The sequence below is a fragment of the Eumetopias jubatus genome, unplaced genomic scaffold (genome assembly GCF_037043125.1).
Source record: "Eumetopias jubatus isolate StellerSeaLion01/CBP00866 unplaced genomic scaffold, mEumJub1_p1.0 scaffold_10, whole genome shotgun sequence".
Taxonomy (NCBI): Eukaryota; Metazoa; Chordata; class Mammalia; order Carnivora; family Otariidae; genus Eumetopias; species Eumetopias jubatus.
In genome coordinates, this window is record NW_028274816.1 from 105,035,856 (window position 1) to 105,051,435 (window position 15,580).

At 40.3% G+C, this 15,580-nt stretch overlaps 1 protein-coding gene across 1 annotated transcript in view; it reads left to right on the forward strand.

The window, feature by feature from the left end:
- Positions 1–424: 424 nt before the first annotated feature.
- Positions 425–15,580, forward strand: part of NPEPPS (aminopeptidase puromycin sensitive) — a 97,786-nt gene continuing 82,630 nt past the window's right edge. The window contains exons 1-2 of the mRNA XM_028089828.2: positions 425–721; positions 10,098–10,182. Of these exons, the coding sequence (XP_027945629.1) occupies positions 458–721; positions 10,098–10,182 (349 nt within the window). The 5' untranslated portion in view covers positions 425–457. The remainder of the gene's footprint in view (positions 722–10,097; positions 10,183–15,580) is intronic.

The window sequence follows — 15,580 nt, forward strand, 5'->3', positions numbered from 1 at the left end:
GTCCTCAGACGCCTTCCCTCCGCTTCTCAAACCCTTCTGGGTTCTTTCCGGCTGTCCAGCAGTCTGCTCTCCCCAGTGGCGCCGACAGGTGCAGCGCGGGGAGCCGCCTCCCGCCCCCAGCACGCGCCCGCGACCCCGCACCCTCTCGGCCGGACGGCCGCGCCCTCGCCGCTCCGCCCCCTGTCCCGGCGCGCGCGCGCACACGCCGGCGGGGACGCGCCCGGCCGGCGGGGCCGCGCACGCAGCTGCCGCCGCCACCGCCTCCTTCCCTCCCCGCAGGCCCTCCTCTCCTGCCCTCCCCTCCGCCCCCTTCCCCGTAGGCAGCTAGCCCGCCCGCCCGCCCGCCCGCACCGCCTCCCTCCCGGCCCCGAGCGCTCCGGCTGGGTCTCTCCCCCGCCCCCGCCCCCCCCCAAGGCTCCCCGGTCGTTCTCCTCAGGCGGTCGCCCGCGCTCGGTGGATGTGGCTGGCAGCCGCCGCCCCCTCCCTCGCTCGCCGCCTGCTCTTCCTCGGCCCTCCGCCTCCTCCCCTCCTCCTTCGCCTCCTCAGCCGCTCCTCTCGCCGCCGCCGCCGCCGCCTCCACAGCCTGGGCCTCGCCGCGATGCCGGAGAAGAGGCCCTTCGAGCGGCTGCCTGCCGATGTCTCCCCCATCAACTACAGCCTTTGCCTCAAGCCCGACTTACTGGACTTCACCTTCGAGGGCAAGCTGGAGGCCGCCGCCCAGGTACGGCGACCCTCGGGCGCCGGGGGCGAGCTGCGGGGCTAGCAGTTAGGCCGCGGGCTGGGCTGGGGGCCCGGCCGAGAGGACGGGCGGGCCGGCGGGCCTGGGCGCTGCGGGCCTGGGGTTAGCGAGGCCGGCTCGGGGACCGGCGCGCCCCTCTGGGGCGGCCGTGGGGCGCTCGGGCCGACGTGCTCTGCCCTGCTGGGCTGGGGCCCCGGGCCGCGCTGCGGGGAGCGCCGAGGGAGCTGGCGGGCCCTTCCCGAGCGCCCCCCCAACCCCCCCCCCCAGTCCGGGCGAGCACACCTGTGCGGGGCTTCCCTTCCCCGACCCCCGGCCCTTCCGGGCTTGGTAGTAATCTGGGCGAGGCTGGAGGCTGTTGGGGGAGGCCAGAGGGGTCATCGGAGTCCACACTCTGTCTCAACCTCCTGACTCAGTTCTTTTCTCTGGTTCTCCTTACGCCCCCACGGAGGACACATTGGAAGGGGGCGGTCATCTGGGACTCCGGCCGCCGCGCGTTAGCGAAGAGGGGAGATTCTTGAAGGGGGGAGAGGGTGAGAAGGAGAATGCTAATCCCAGGCAGCCTTGCTGAGTTCTCCCCGCCTGCTCCGGCCCAGGGGCTGGGTTTCCAAGATGATCCGCCCCCTCCCCCTTCCCCTTCCCCTCAAGTGACAGTGCAGCAGTGACTTTGTTCTCTAACCTCTAGAGAAGCTGAAGGAGGACCCCATCTCCGCTTTTCCTCCCATCTTCCTAGGTTTGCAGCCTGTGAAGCAGGTGGATTTATTGTTACAGCGATGGTTGCTTAGCAGTACTCTCCAGAAGCTGCTAGTTTTAGCATACTACTGTTGAAAATATTCCATTACTCTTCATTGCAGTTTTTGGTGAATCATGCTACCCCCCCCAACATTATCTGAAGTATTGTTTGATTTTGGAGACAGTAGTACTGATGCCCTAGGAAGGTCCCGAACAATAGACATTTGTGACATACCATGTATATGATGTATTATGTGGAGTCTGTGATGAAAAATGGGAACTATTTAGTAGTTATTTTTAAAAAAAATGATGGCAAATACATTGTTTCATTTCTTTTTCTGCTGCAGTCAGAGAGGAAAAACCAGTAGGCCTCAACCTTAAAGAACAGGGTGTATATAGCAGTGAAATGAAAGAAATGTATAGTGTTGGAATGAATTGAAAGTTTGAAGTTGTCTTTGAAAGCTGAGTACTCAGATTGAAAATACGTCTGAAAGTGTAGAATTAAAAAGTATACTGTCATATATGGAGTGCTTGTGTGAAAACAGGAGGGCCCTAGGGTCTGGCTGCATCAAAATGCAAAATTTACCCCTTGGAAAGTCAAGTGATTTAAAAAATTTCCATTAAGAATATGAATCAGAATGAGTGTATCTTCGATCTAAATTAGGATTTGAGAGGGTTATTTGGGAGACTGTTTGTTTAAGCCAAGTGACTAGAGTGTTTGATATATATTGGCAGAGGGCAGATGGGAGGGATTGTAAACAGTAGTGTGTCTTGTGACTTGGCAAACGTTCGGGAAGAAGGACCTATGATGAATGAGTTCGCATTATGTGAAAAGACCAAGATGTAAAAAAATCATTTATTTCTTTACCTCATTAGTTGGTGTCACCGGTTCATAATTTTGAGAGAGATCTATTTAGGGAAAACTTTCAGAAAAAAAAATTGTCAATAAAGATTTTTAAGTGATTATTAGGAAGTGATGATTTTACTTAAGTGTTAGGACAGAACAAGATGCAGTGCCATGCTTCTCCTTACCCCTTTTCTCCTTGTTTTTCCAAAGTGATGAGAAATATGTGGAAGGCTGCTTTGGGCCATTGAGGGAGCACGTGGTAATGTACTAGATATTAACAAGGAATTGTTAATTTGGTATAAAGAATTAAATCTTTTTTAGTAACAGGAGCTTTTGAAAGCAGTTCTTTTCAGAAAGTCTTTTCAGGCTAGGTGGCAACACAAATGAAATATGGTAGGATAGTAAATTCTAACAGGTTTTATTAAAGAATGATTGGACTTTTTTAATTGTACACATTGCCATCTTTGTAAGAGTAAAGGAGTTCGTGTTGGTGAAAAGTTAACATTAATAGTAAAAAGCATATATTCGTGTTTTTGAGATCCCTGGATTGGAGCAGTAAGTCTAAATTGTGGCATTAGATGGTATCTTACTGTAGAAATCTAAAAATGTGGACAGGATTGTATCTCTAGAAATCTAGATTTATAATGGTATTGGGTCAGTTTCCTAAGAGTTGGAATCATATTACACAAAGTATACAAGTTGTTTGGTTGCTTTAGTTGCAAAATTTTATGATAAGCCCAGAGTATTTGTACAGGTTACATATTAGAAACTTAGTGGATTTTTAACCTGGTCTGGGGTGTGGACTCCTGGGGAAGGTGAAGAAATTAGTCAGTGTGCACTGACTTTATAAGTAGTTGTCTTTTACGTAAGTATGTGGTCTAGGTCAGCAGGTTTTGCAAAAGTGTTACCATGGGCCTAGAGGAATGGGACGTTGTCACCCCTCCCCTATACCCCCTTTACTTCAGGATATTTGAGAGCAGTGGATTTTTTGCTATTTTGAATTCTGACTAGTAGCTATTTTGAATTCCGACTCTCTTGCTTTGTGGATAATTAATTAAAAAATAGATAAGATGTTTTTGTGAGTGGCTACAGTTCCTTGTTATGAATGTATTGTGGTTTATACAGTAATTGGGCTTTCTCTTATGGAAATATTTAACCTGTGCCAAAGAAATTAACTTCATCCTTCAAGGCCAGAAGTCAGGATATAGTAGACAGTCCCTGGCCTTTGCCAACAAAATATTCACGTTGGTGATGACTAAATTGGCACTTAGAGGAGAGTTACAGATATAGTAGTTTGGCAGGCTAAAACTTGGCACCTAAATGGATGTTATTGTCAACCCTGTGTTATGGTATTTTCTGCCCAAATGCTGCATATTTTCTTCTTTTTTTTTAAAAGATTTATTTATTTATTGGAGAGGGGAGAGTGTAAGTGTGCAGGCGGGGAGGGTTAGAGGGAGAGGGAGAGAGAAACTTGAGCAGATCATCTACACTGAGCATATAGCCCCACATGGGGTCGATCCCATGACCCTGAGATCACAACCTGAGCCAAAACCAAGAGTTGGTGCTTAACTGAATGAGCCACCCAGGTGCCCCTTTCATATTTTCTGTGCGGTCATTTTGGTTGTTTTTTTATTACTTAAAGAAGTGATAATAATTTGTCAGCTTTGTACTAGATCACTAAATGGTCTTAAGAAATTAAATTTGAGAGATTGGTGATAAGAAATTGAACTTGTTCAGATCTTCTATTGTTTCTTGAAAAGTGTGTATGAAGAAACACCTCAATATGAGAAACTTTCATATGTTAAGCTTTATCTACTATCATCTGGCAGTGAATTTTGCAGTGAATTTTCCAGATAAATGAAGCTTACCCTTTGAGGTACTTAGACTTTAAAAAATATTTACTGATTTGGATGGAAATATTCCAAAAATGTATTACTTTTTTAAACTCTAGTTCCTTATAATCTAGGCTTGTTTCTTTCCTTTTTTAAAATATTGGACATCATTTTGGACATCTGTCATTGATACTTAAAACCACAGATTACCCAAAACTATGCACTATAATTTATTAGTTTCATATCTGTTCTTTAAAGTTTTTTGTTTTTCTTACTGTTAGGTTATTACTTCTTGCTGCTTACTGTGCCTTGTTCCTGCCTCTTGTGCAATTTATTCCGTCTTCTATCTTATTGAACTTGATCTGTAGAGGTCTGAGTACCAGAAAAAAGCTTGTGTGATCTTAAAAAAATTTCTAAGTGAGGGTTTGTTGGACTCTTCTGAGTGAAGGGAATGAGCTTTATTGTATGGACTTTGTATCATCTATTCTGGCTTTTGTACAGGCTCTTTTTTTTTTTTTACTTCCTGGTTCTGGATAATTGATATTGTCCAATACAACCTGGACAAATGTGATCTTGAATAGTAAATTATCTATGAAACTTCTCTGAACTTTGCTACATAAGTGAGCCTGTTCTTATTTTAAGGTAGATCCTATTCTAATCTGTATGTGAGTCAGTGGCAAAGGACTGAGTCTTCTGATAGCTCTTTTGTTGTTAACTGAGATTAGTTCTCCAGATCTTGGAGATTCAGTTTTGAACATCATTTAAATATGTAGCTCTTAGTTTGGCCACTTGTAATCACTTTAAAATTTTACTTTAAATTAGGAAATCTTTTAGAAATACAGAAAAGTAACCCACCACCCAGATTTAGCAGATACTAATGTTTTCCCCCATTTGCTTCAGACTGTGCCTGATGTTTTTTGGGAAATAAAATGTCACAGATACCACTAAAGTCCATTTCCATCTCTTTCCACCCCCACTCCCAGAGGTAACTTCTCTCTGGGTAGGTATTATTCCTATATATAGTTTTAAAGTTTTATTGCATATGTAAGTAGCCACAATATTCTGTATGTTTAAAATTTTTACATTAGTGGTACTACGTTTGACTTTCTGCAACTTGCTCTTTTCGATGTCTCTTTTGTTAGAAAACTTGGCTCAATTTGTGTTTACTAATTATTTGCTCCTTGTTGTCTCTAGAAATTACAGCCCTAGTCCACAAAGGCAATGATTATTACAAAATTTTAACGATGAAATTCCTTGTAAGGCAAAATGACTCAGATTCAAATTGATATTTGGAGTTGTCATAATGGAGATTTCCTTTTACTAAAATCTGGGGGCTTTGGCAGTCAGAGAAAAGCCTCTTGGGTCTTCTAGTACCTGTAAGATGTATTCCTAAGTGATCATAATAAAGACTCATTCAGGAAAAAAAAAATCTCATATAGCTGCCTTCCTAACTCATGGGAAACTTCCATTGTAAAATTGTTACAAGTGGTCAAGCTGCCTCTTCCCTAGAGCCATTACTTAGTGTTTGGTTCAGTTGAAGTGCAGTCTGTATGGGGCTCCAAGAAGACTTAACCCTGGGTTTGAAACAAGGAAAGGAAACACTGTTGTTCCATTCTTTAATAGCATCAAAAGGAGAAGTTGAAAATTAGCTTGTTACCACACAATATATATGCCAACTTTAACATTTTGCTTCTATTTTAAGCTTGCATACTGTGAAGATCTTAATGCTGAAATTCCTTTGAATTATTACCTGTATTTTTGGTTGTGGAACACATCACTAACATGATGTTAATATGTGAGAAATCATGTATTGAATCATCAGGTCAGTGCTATTGTGGGGAAAACATCAAAAAGAGCAGTGTTACTGTGTGGTAGTGAAGCGCTTAACTCCATGTAGATATTTTAAATCTGTACATGTATGCTGATATCCAAAGTACTATATAATATAGCACATAGTTTTTAAATTTTGTATCATTCTGATAGACACTTTATAAACTGTTAGGTGAATGCTGTTAGATGATATTCAGAGGAACATCTTTATGATTACAGCACAGTTAATCTTGGTCTCTGTGTATATCTTTTTTTTTTTTTTAAGTAAACTCTATGCCAACTCACAGCCCTGAAATGTAAGAGTTGCTGAGGCAGCCACATTCCCGTGTGTGTGTGTGTCTTAATAACAAAAATCTATTAACTGATTACAGTGAATCACGCACTAAGGACTAAAACAAGCACTTTATATCCTGTTTAAAATGCATGTCTAATCTGAGGCAGAGTATACTGTCAGATTTTTAAAATTTGAGTAGCATTCTATTACTGAGATAAGTATTTTTGTTCCTTTGGTTCCTCCCTCCCACCCTTCCAGAAATGGCAGAATCTTGGGGAAAAAAAAAAGATTAGTAGCTATTCAACAAGCAGCTTAATTCAGTAGTATAAACAGGTGGGTTTTCCCTAAACACAGGAGGTTAGAATGTACTTGTAAATGGATGTTGTAGACTGTGCCTTTCCAGGGTATGCAAACACTTTCACTTAGAATGTTACAATAGTAGTGAGGTGAGTGTCATTTGGCATATGTAGTGTTGTACAGGTATCTTTACATTGGCAGATAAACTGCTTGGCTACCATTAAACTCACTGTAGATGTTGATGGATGAAAATATGATTGCCTAGCTAAAGATGAAGATGTTTAACTAAACTACTGTTATTATCCTGTTGACACAAACTTCAGACTCTGGAAGGTTTTATTCATTTTACTTTTTGGAGACACCTCCCTGCAGTCCACCCCATCCTCATTAAGTGCTTCATTTCTCTCTGTTGCTGAATTTTCTGAAAGTGAATTTATAAATAGGCAAAGGGGTCTTTCTTGATTGTTTGTTCATTCAAATGTAGTGCTATAAATGGCCAGTTGGTACAGAAAAGTTTTAGTGCTGCTTAGGAATGTTCCTGATGAAGTAAACAGTGTGAAGGAATATTACCACTCACAAAATTATTTATTTAAAGATTTTATTTTTAAGTAATCTCTTACCTAACATGGGGCTGGAACTCACAATCCCAAGATCAAGAGTTGCCTGCTCTACCGACTGAGCCAGCCAGGTGCTCCTACCACTTAAAAATTAAAAAAAAAAAAAAAGTTTATTAAATCACATTTTTGTTTAGAAACAGAGAAATTTATGGAAAGGATTTTTTTTTTAAACTAAGCTCTACACCCAGTGTGGGGCTTAAACTAATGTCCCCAAGATCAGGATTCTCACATTCTACCAACTGACCTAGCCAAGTCGCTGAAAAAGATTTTTTTTTTAATGAGCCAAAATAGTTTCATGTTATGGGTTAGTGATTTTAACAGTCTGTTACAGGCTTACTAACATACTATCTGTAATTTAGGTCAGGTAATTTTAGTTTGAGATTAATCATGTTTATTTATTGGTTATTAATAAAATGATTACTCTTTGGTATAGCTTTTTCATATAGATATTATATTACTCCTGTGTCCTTACCTAGTTCTGAGGTCTGTTAGTGATTCAAGGCCCTATTGACCTACATGTGGGTTTTGTTTGGACTGCACAGTGTTTTTGCAGATTTATATTAGTTGCCATCAGTTACAGTTTGGGAGATTGCACATGAAATCTGAAATTTGTGGCGCTTTTTTTTTTTTTTTTTTTAAGTAATCTCTCTGTCCAATGTGGGGCTCGAATTCAGACCCAGAGATCAAGAATGGCATGCACTACCAACTGAGCCAGCCAGGAGCCCTGTGGCTTTTTTTTTTTTTTTTCTTTTTGTAATTGGAAGATCTGTCAATACTAAGTCTGCTTTTCAGTATAGCAATAATTGGTTGGCTCCAAGAAATGGCTACCTCCCCCTTCCTTTATGCATAGCCTTCACCTGGCCTACTCTACTCACCTGCTTGGCTGGCCTCTGTAGACATTTGTGATTTAGGGCATCTGTACTTTTGTTAGTTTATTTATTTCATTTTTAGATTTTATTTATTTATTTGAGAGAGAGAGGGAAAGAGAGAGCTCTTGCATGTCAGCAAGGAGGGGCTGAAAGGGAAGGAGGGGGGAGGGAGAGAGAGAAAGATCTGAAGCCCACTCCACCTTGAGTAGGGAGCCCCATGCAGGGCTCCATTTCACAACCATGAGATCATGACCTGAGCCGAAACCAATAACTGACTGAGCCACCCAGGAGCCCCAGTATTTTTGTTATTTTAAATTTAGACCATTCAAATGAATGGTCTGAAAATGAATTTGAGGTTCTGTTTAAATTCAACAACTATATAAAAGCAGGTCTACAACCAAATTGAAAAGTGGGCAAGGGTTATGAATAAATAATTTACAGAGAAAAAGAATGGCAAAAAAAAAAGAAGAAGAAAGAAACTAAAAAGAGAAGATGCTTAATCAGTGTTACTAGTAATCAGGAAAGTTCTATTTAAAGCAATGGTAGAATACCATTTAATACCCATAAGATTGTCAAAAAATTTTAAGTTTTTTGGAGGATGATGAACATGGGATTTCTTTATTCTTTGCTCACGGGAGTGTTAATTGAAACTACTCTAGAGCATAATTGGGATATTCTTGGTAAAGAAAAATGTGCATAAGAAAACATGGACCAAGATATTTATTATAGTACTATTTTAAATAACAAAATAGTGGAAATAATCTAACTTCCTTTAGAAAGGAAATGGATAAATAACCGTAGTTTATTTATAGAATGGAATACTTCTCTGTAGGAGTTAAAAGTAAATGAATTAGATCTACATCTGTCTGCATTTACCCATCTCAGAAACAATGTTAAAAAAGCAGATGCAAAGGTTATATACACTTTGATACTGTTTGTATAAAATTAAAAACACTGTTTGCTGGGACGCCTGGGTGGTTCACTTGTTTAAGCATCTGCCTTCGGCTCAGGTCATGACCCCAGGGTCCTGGGATCGAGTCCCACATCGGGCTCCTTGCTCAGTGAGGAGCTTGCTTCTCCCTCTCCCTCTGCTGCTCCCCCTGCTTGTGCTCTCTCTCTCTGACAAATAAATAAAAATCGTTAAAAAAAAAAAACATTGTTTGCTGATCTTTTTATAGGTAGCAGAAGTACTATACATATGTGAGAAAGAGCTACATTAGCCTTAGGAGAGTGGTTATCTCCATGTAATGAGGAAGAGGGGATGGGGTTTTCTTTCATTATATCTGTATTTTATTTTGGGGCATCTGAAGCAAGTAAGACAAAATCTTAAAAAGTTTATTTAGTCATTACTGTCTGTTATATCCAAAATGTTACTTTGGTAAGAGAAAAAATTTAGAGTGTCTTACAAAATTTTGACATGGTTTATGATATCACTTTTCTTTCTCTATCCTTAAAGAAGGTCTTATGATGGGTTTGATGTATAGGTTGAAATACATAATTAATTGCAAAATGAGAAGTGTCTCCTAATTAATTTTTTTAAAAGATTTTATTTATTTATTTGAGAGAGAGAATGAGAGATAGAGAGCACGAGAGGGAAGAGGGTCAGAGGGAGAAGCAGACTCCCTGCCGAGTAGGGAGTCCGATGTGGGACTCGATCCCAGGACTCCAGGATCATGACCTGAGCCGGAGGCAGTTGCTTAACCAACTAAGCCACCCAGGCGCCCTCTCCTAATTAATTTTTAATTTGAAAAGTTTTAATTGTTTTAAATAAAAGTTTAAGTGGGAAAAATGCTTTTATTTAGCTCATTGGTCAGATATTTAAATTCTGTAAAATACTTAAGTGTTTATTGTTGCTCTTAATAAAATTTGAAAAATGTGAATTGCCTTGGATTACTTAAAACTACTCATTTATTTTTGCCATTGATGTATAAATACTCAGTCTAGGTTTTAGTGATGCCTGGGTTTAAAAAAATTCCTGGTGACACACATTAGGCCAAGATGAAGATGTACATGTTACTAATCTTGGCTATTTCTGACACTTCTGGTTTTTCTTTTCCCTCTAGGTGAGGCAGGCAACCAATCAGATTGTGATGAATTGTGCTGATATTGACATTATTACAGCTTCATATGCACCAGAGGGAGATGAAGGTAAGAGCTCTTTTCCATTTAATTTGCTGTCTCCCTGTGTGTATGATGTGTGTGTGGTGATATATACATTTTCAGATTAAGATATCAGTGTTTGTTACTTTAGAAATAGGAAACATTTTTAGATATTCATGGGAAATATTTTAATAATCTGTAGTATGAGATAAAGGAAATGCCACATTCTAATTCTACTTCAAACATTAACATATTTTGTAACCCTAGGCAGATTATATTTTCATAAATATAAAATGAATATAATACCATGCCTATAAAGCTGAAGAGTTTTTTTTTTAACATTTATTTATTTATTTGAGAGAGAGCACGCATGAGTGGGAGGGGCAGAGAGAATCCCAAGCAGACTCTGTGCTGACCGTAGAGCCAGACATAGGGCTTGATCCCATCACCCCAAAATCACAACCCGAGCTGAGATCAAGAGTCAGTCGCCCAATCGACCACGCCACCCAGGCGCCCCAAGCTGAAGAGTTATTTTTAAAATAAGTGCTTTGAACATGAAAGATTGGTTCATCAAGGTGGCTTACTTCATATGTGGTTTTCTTAAAGGTTTTTTTTTCCCCCTTTTGGACAATAAATTAAAATTGGGATAATGAATGTTACTCATAATTGAGAGAAAAATACTTGCCTTATGAGATGGAATGTGGAGGTTAGAATCTAGATGACCAAGTTAGTTACAGAGTAAGAATATGTTAAAAAGAAACATTATATAGAATGTGTGGGAACTCAGGGCGCCTGGGTGGCTCAGTGGTTAAGTGTCTGCCTTCGGCTCATGTCATGATCCCAGAGTCCTGGGATCGAGCCCCACATCGGGCTCCCCGCTCTGCGGGAAGCCTGCTTCTCCCTCTCCCGCTCCCCCTGCTTGTGTTCCCTCTCTCCCTGTGTCTCTCTCTGTCAAATAAATAAATAAAATCTTAAAAAAAAAAAAAGAATATGTGGGAACTCAGTTAGCATCTTTAAAATGGGAACTGTTTTAGACCTTGTAATTACAACAAGGATTAAATTGAGTAGTCAATTTTGGCCTGAAATCTTATTCCCACATAAGTTACATTTTAAGAAGTTGTCATGTTTGGCATGAACTCACAAGTGTACTAATACTGGAACTGAGGTGCTCTTTACTTTTGACAGAATGATTTTTTGATTGGTCTCCACTACTCTGAAACTTCCTCTTAGAAAATTTTTTCATTTGATATCAGGGCACCTGGCTGGCTTAGCTAGTAGAGCATACAACTCTTGATGTCAGGGTCGTGAGTTCAAGCCCCACATTATGTGTAGAGCTTACTTAAAAAAAAAAAAAGGAAAGAAAAGAAAAATTTTTTCATTTGATATCAAATAAGTTAGAAATTTGACCTTTTAGTTTACATTTTGTATTGCTCTTTCCTCTCTCCTTTACACTGGAAAGAAGCATAAAGTAACATTTTAAGGCCAGGCAATATTTATTTTATTTCATGAATTTTTCTTATATTATCTTGTCCATAGAAAGACAAAAAAAAAAAGGTAGCAGTTGAGCAGATTATTTCCAAGAAGTACTTATGTTCGATTGTTTATAAATGAGATCAAATTGCTGTGATTTTAAGTTAGAGGAATAGATCCTTCAAATGGACTTTGAGTGCCAACATTAAAAAAAATTGTTTGGTAAATGAAAGAGGGATTATTTAATTTCTTTACCTGTGAAGAAAAATATAAGCACCTTAGCCAAGCCTATCGAGACAAGCTTGCTTTGTTGTAGGCAGGGAACATTTAAATTTGATATAGAGTTTTAAAATGGGGCAGAGTATAGATAGGAAGAGATAGTAAAATACATGTGCATCCTCCAGGTGGCACGGTTTCAGCTCAGGTTTGTTTTTATCTTCCTCTACTAAAATGCCAGGAAAGAATTCAGAGAACTCAAATGCTTTGAGTATGCATAACTGAATGGTGCCAAGCTCATAATAGTCAGAATAGCATTGTTTGTGTTCTGATTAAGAGGGTCAGAAGAGAAATGAAAGCTTAAAGAAGTGAAGGGGATTTGGAGAGAGATTCAGATAAAACATTACTCTTTTTTAGGTACATAAAATATTTTCTTCAAAACTAGCTAAGGGATATTTTTCAATTCATTTCTCCTGCAGCAATGGGAAAAACCTAGAGTCATGTGTAAGCTCCTGTAATTTTAGAGTATAAGAGAATGGGAAATTGTATTAATTGGAATTTTAAGGTTTCAGTCAGAAACAGATTTGGCCTTCCAGACACATACACAGTGTAATTCTATCCTTGGGCATAGTAGCATTTCTTGATTTTTACCTTATAGAAGAGTACAACATGTTGTTTCTTTAGAAATTTCCAGGGCAGTATGGTTTGGCAGGGGAATAATTGAGTTACTAGGAAAGGTACCATTTTTAACTCAGCTAATCTCATCTAGTACAGTACCTATTAATATTTAATTCTGCAAGACCGAGTTACATATGTGTAGCCACTAAATCTTGGTACTTTAAGGTAAAATCAGAAAATCACTCGAAGGCACAAAATTGTTGCATCTTTGTGTAAGTTTTTAATTAATAGAAGAAAAAAAAGCCATCTTGTGGTTTGTGCAGTGACCCAGAAAGACCTATTGGCATGTGTCTCTTTAAACTAAGGCCCTGTCTTTTCAACAGAAATAACTTATTTTAAAACCTAATTGAGATCTTTGTAATATTTTAAAAATGAGAACTCAGTAAGAAAAACGGCTGAAAACTGTTTTTTTACTGTTCTGCACTTCAAGGGTTGGTGAAATCACTAACATTTAAGCCCCAATGCAAGGAGTGCATCTCCCTACACAGTGCAGGGGTTAGTATTGTCTCCAGCTTCCGCAAGAGTGCCTGAACTCAGGTCATGACAGGTAAAGAGACTTTTTAATTTATCATTAAGAAATGGCTTGGGCATAACCACACGGAGAATGATCACTTGACAGTTTCGTACCAACTTTTCCCTTAGTATACTCTGTCAGGTATGTCGGTAGTGTTAGCTGTGTAAGGAAAGAGTTTTCCCTGTTCCATACAGAGTTCTGATACATAGCTTCAGATCCACCACATAACCTTGGCTTATCCATACAAGGCATTGAAATCTTAACACGTTTATTCTTGAAGTAGAGTTACATTTTTCCGAATATGCAGATGAGCGCATGTGTGTTTAATGAGGATGAAACAGCTAGGCAGAAATACTGCCAAATATTAACAATTTTGAGCAAAACTATTAACTTGAGAAAAAGGAATGGTTCCTCACACTTGATCAGAGGCCTTTATCATAAGCTTCAATAAGCCTTTATAAGCCTAGCAGTGATATATATTGTTATGCAGTTAAATGTGGATTAGGAATAACATTAATAAACCACCATCTCTTTGCAAGAATTTTCTGAATTAAATGGTGATTTTAGGGGCGCCTGGGTGGCTCAGTTGTTAAGCGTCTGCCTTCAGCTCGGGTCATGATCCCAGGGTCCTGGGATCGAGTCCCACATGGGGCTCCCTGCTCTGCGGGAAGCCTGCTTCTCCCTCTCCCACTCCCCCTGCTTGTGTTCCCTCTCTTGCTGTGTCTCTCTCTGTCAAATAAATAAAATCTTTAAAAAAATGGTGATTTTAGGGGCACCAGGGTGGCTCAGTCAGTTAAGTGTCTGTCTTCAGCTCAGGTTATGATCCCAGGGTCTTGGTATCGAGCCTCACGTCAGGCTCCTTGCTCAGTGGGGAGCCTCCTTCTCCCTCTGCCTGCTCCCCCTGCTTGTTTGCACACACGCTCTCTCTCTCTGTCAAATAAATAAGTAAAAATCTTTTTAAAAAATGGTGATTCTAGTGCGCCTGTGTGGCTCAGTTGGTTGGGCGACTGCCTTCAGCTCAGATCATGATCCTGGAGTCCCTGGATTGAGTCCCACATCCGGCTCCCTCCTCGGCGGGGAGTCTGTTTCTCCCTCTAACCCTCCCCCCCTCATGTGCTCTCTATCTCTCAAATAAATAAATAAAATCTTAAAAAAAATGGTGATTCTATTTTTCGTACTAATAAACTTTATTTTTCAGAGCAGTTTGGAGTAAAAAGTACAGAGATTTCCCATGTATTCCTTGTCCCACCCACCCCCCTCTTCCCTCATTATCAACATCCTGAACCAGAGTGGTGCGTTTGTTACAGTCAATGAACCTACCTCAGCACCTCATTAAAACTCAAAAGTCCATAGTCTACATTAGGGTTCATTCTTGGTGTTCTACATTCTATGGGTTTTAACAAATATAAAATGACATGTATTCGCCATTACAGTATCACACACAATTGTTTTACTGCTCTAAAAATCCTGTGTTTAGGGGTGCCTGGGTGGCTCAGATGGTTAAGCGTCTGCCTTCAGCTCAGGTCATGATCCCAGGGTTCTGGGATCAAACCCCGCATCTTTCTGTCAAATAAATAAATAAAATCTTAAAAAAAAAATCCTGGAGGCTCCTGGGTGGCTCAGTTGGTTAAGCGGCTGCCTTCGGCTCAGGTCATGATCCCAGGGTCCTGGGATCGAGCCCCACATTGGGCTTCCTGCTCAGTGGGGAGCCTGCTTCTCCCTCTCCTCCCCGCTCAGTGTTCTCACTCGCTATCTCTGTCTCTCGCTTTCAAATAAATAAAATCTTTAAAAAAAAAAAAAATCCTGTGTTTATCCAGCCCTCCTTCCTAACCCCTGGCAACAACTAATCTTTTTCCTGTCTCCATAGTGTTGCCTTTTCTAGAATGTCCTATAGTTGTAGTCAGAGTGCAGTATGTTGCCTTTTCAGGTTGGCTTCTTTCACTTAGCAATGATGCATTCAAGTTTCTTCCATGTCTTTTCATCATTGCTTAGGAGCTCATTTCTTTTTAGCTCTGAATAATATTCCATTTTCCGTATATACCAGTTTATCCATTTACCCACTGAAGGACTCCTTGTTTACTTCCAGGTTTTGGCAGTTATGAGTAAAGGTGCTGTAAATACCCATGTGCAGGTTTTTGTGAGGACATGTTTTCAGCTCCTTTTGGTACATACCAAGGAGCATGGTTGCTGGATGCTATGGTAAGAATGTGTTTAAGGGTGCCTGGCTGGCTCAGTCAGTAGGGCGTCCAACTCTTGATCTTGAGTTCAAGCCCCACATTGGGTATAGAGATTACTTAAAAAAGAGTGTTTAGTTTTGTAAGAAACTGCCAAATTGTCTTCCAAAATAACTATCATTTTGCATTCCTACCAGCAATGAGTGAGGTTCTTGTTGCTTTGTATGCTCCCAAGCATTTGTTAGTGTTTTATTTTGGCTATTTTAATAGGTATCTAGGGGTATGTCATTATTGTTTTAATTTGCAGGTCTCTAATGACATGATGTTGAAACCCTTTCATATGCTTTCTTGTCATCTGCATATCACCTTCAGTGAGATGTCTGTTCAGGTCTTT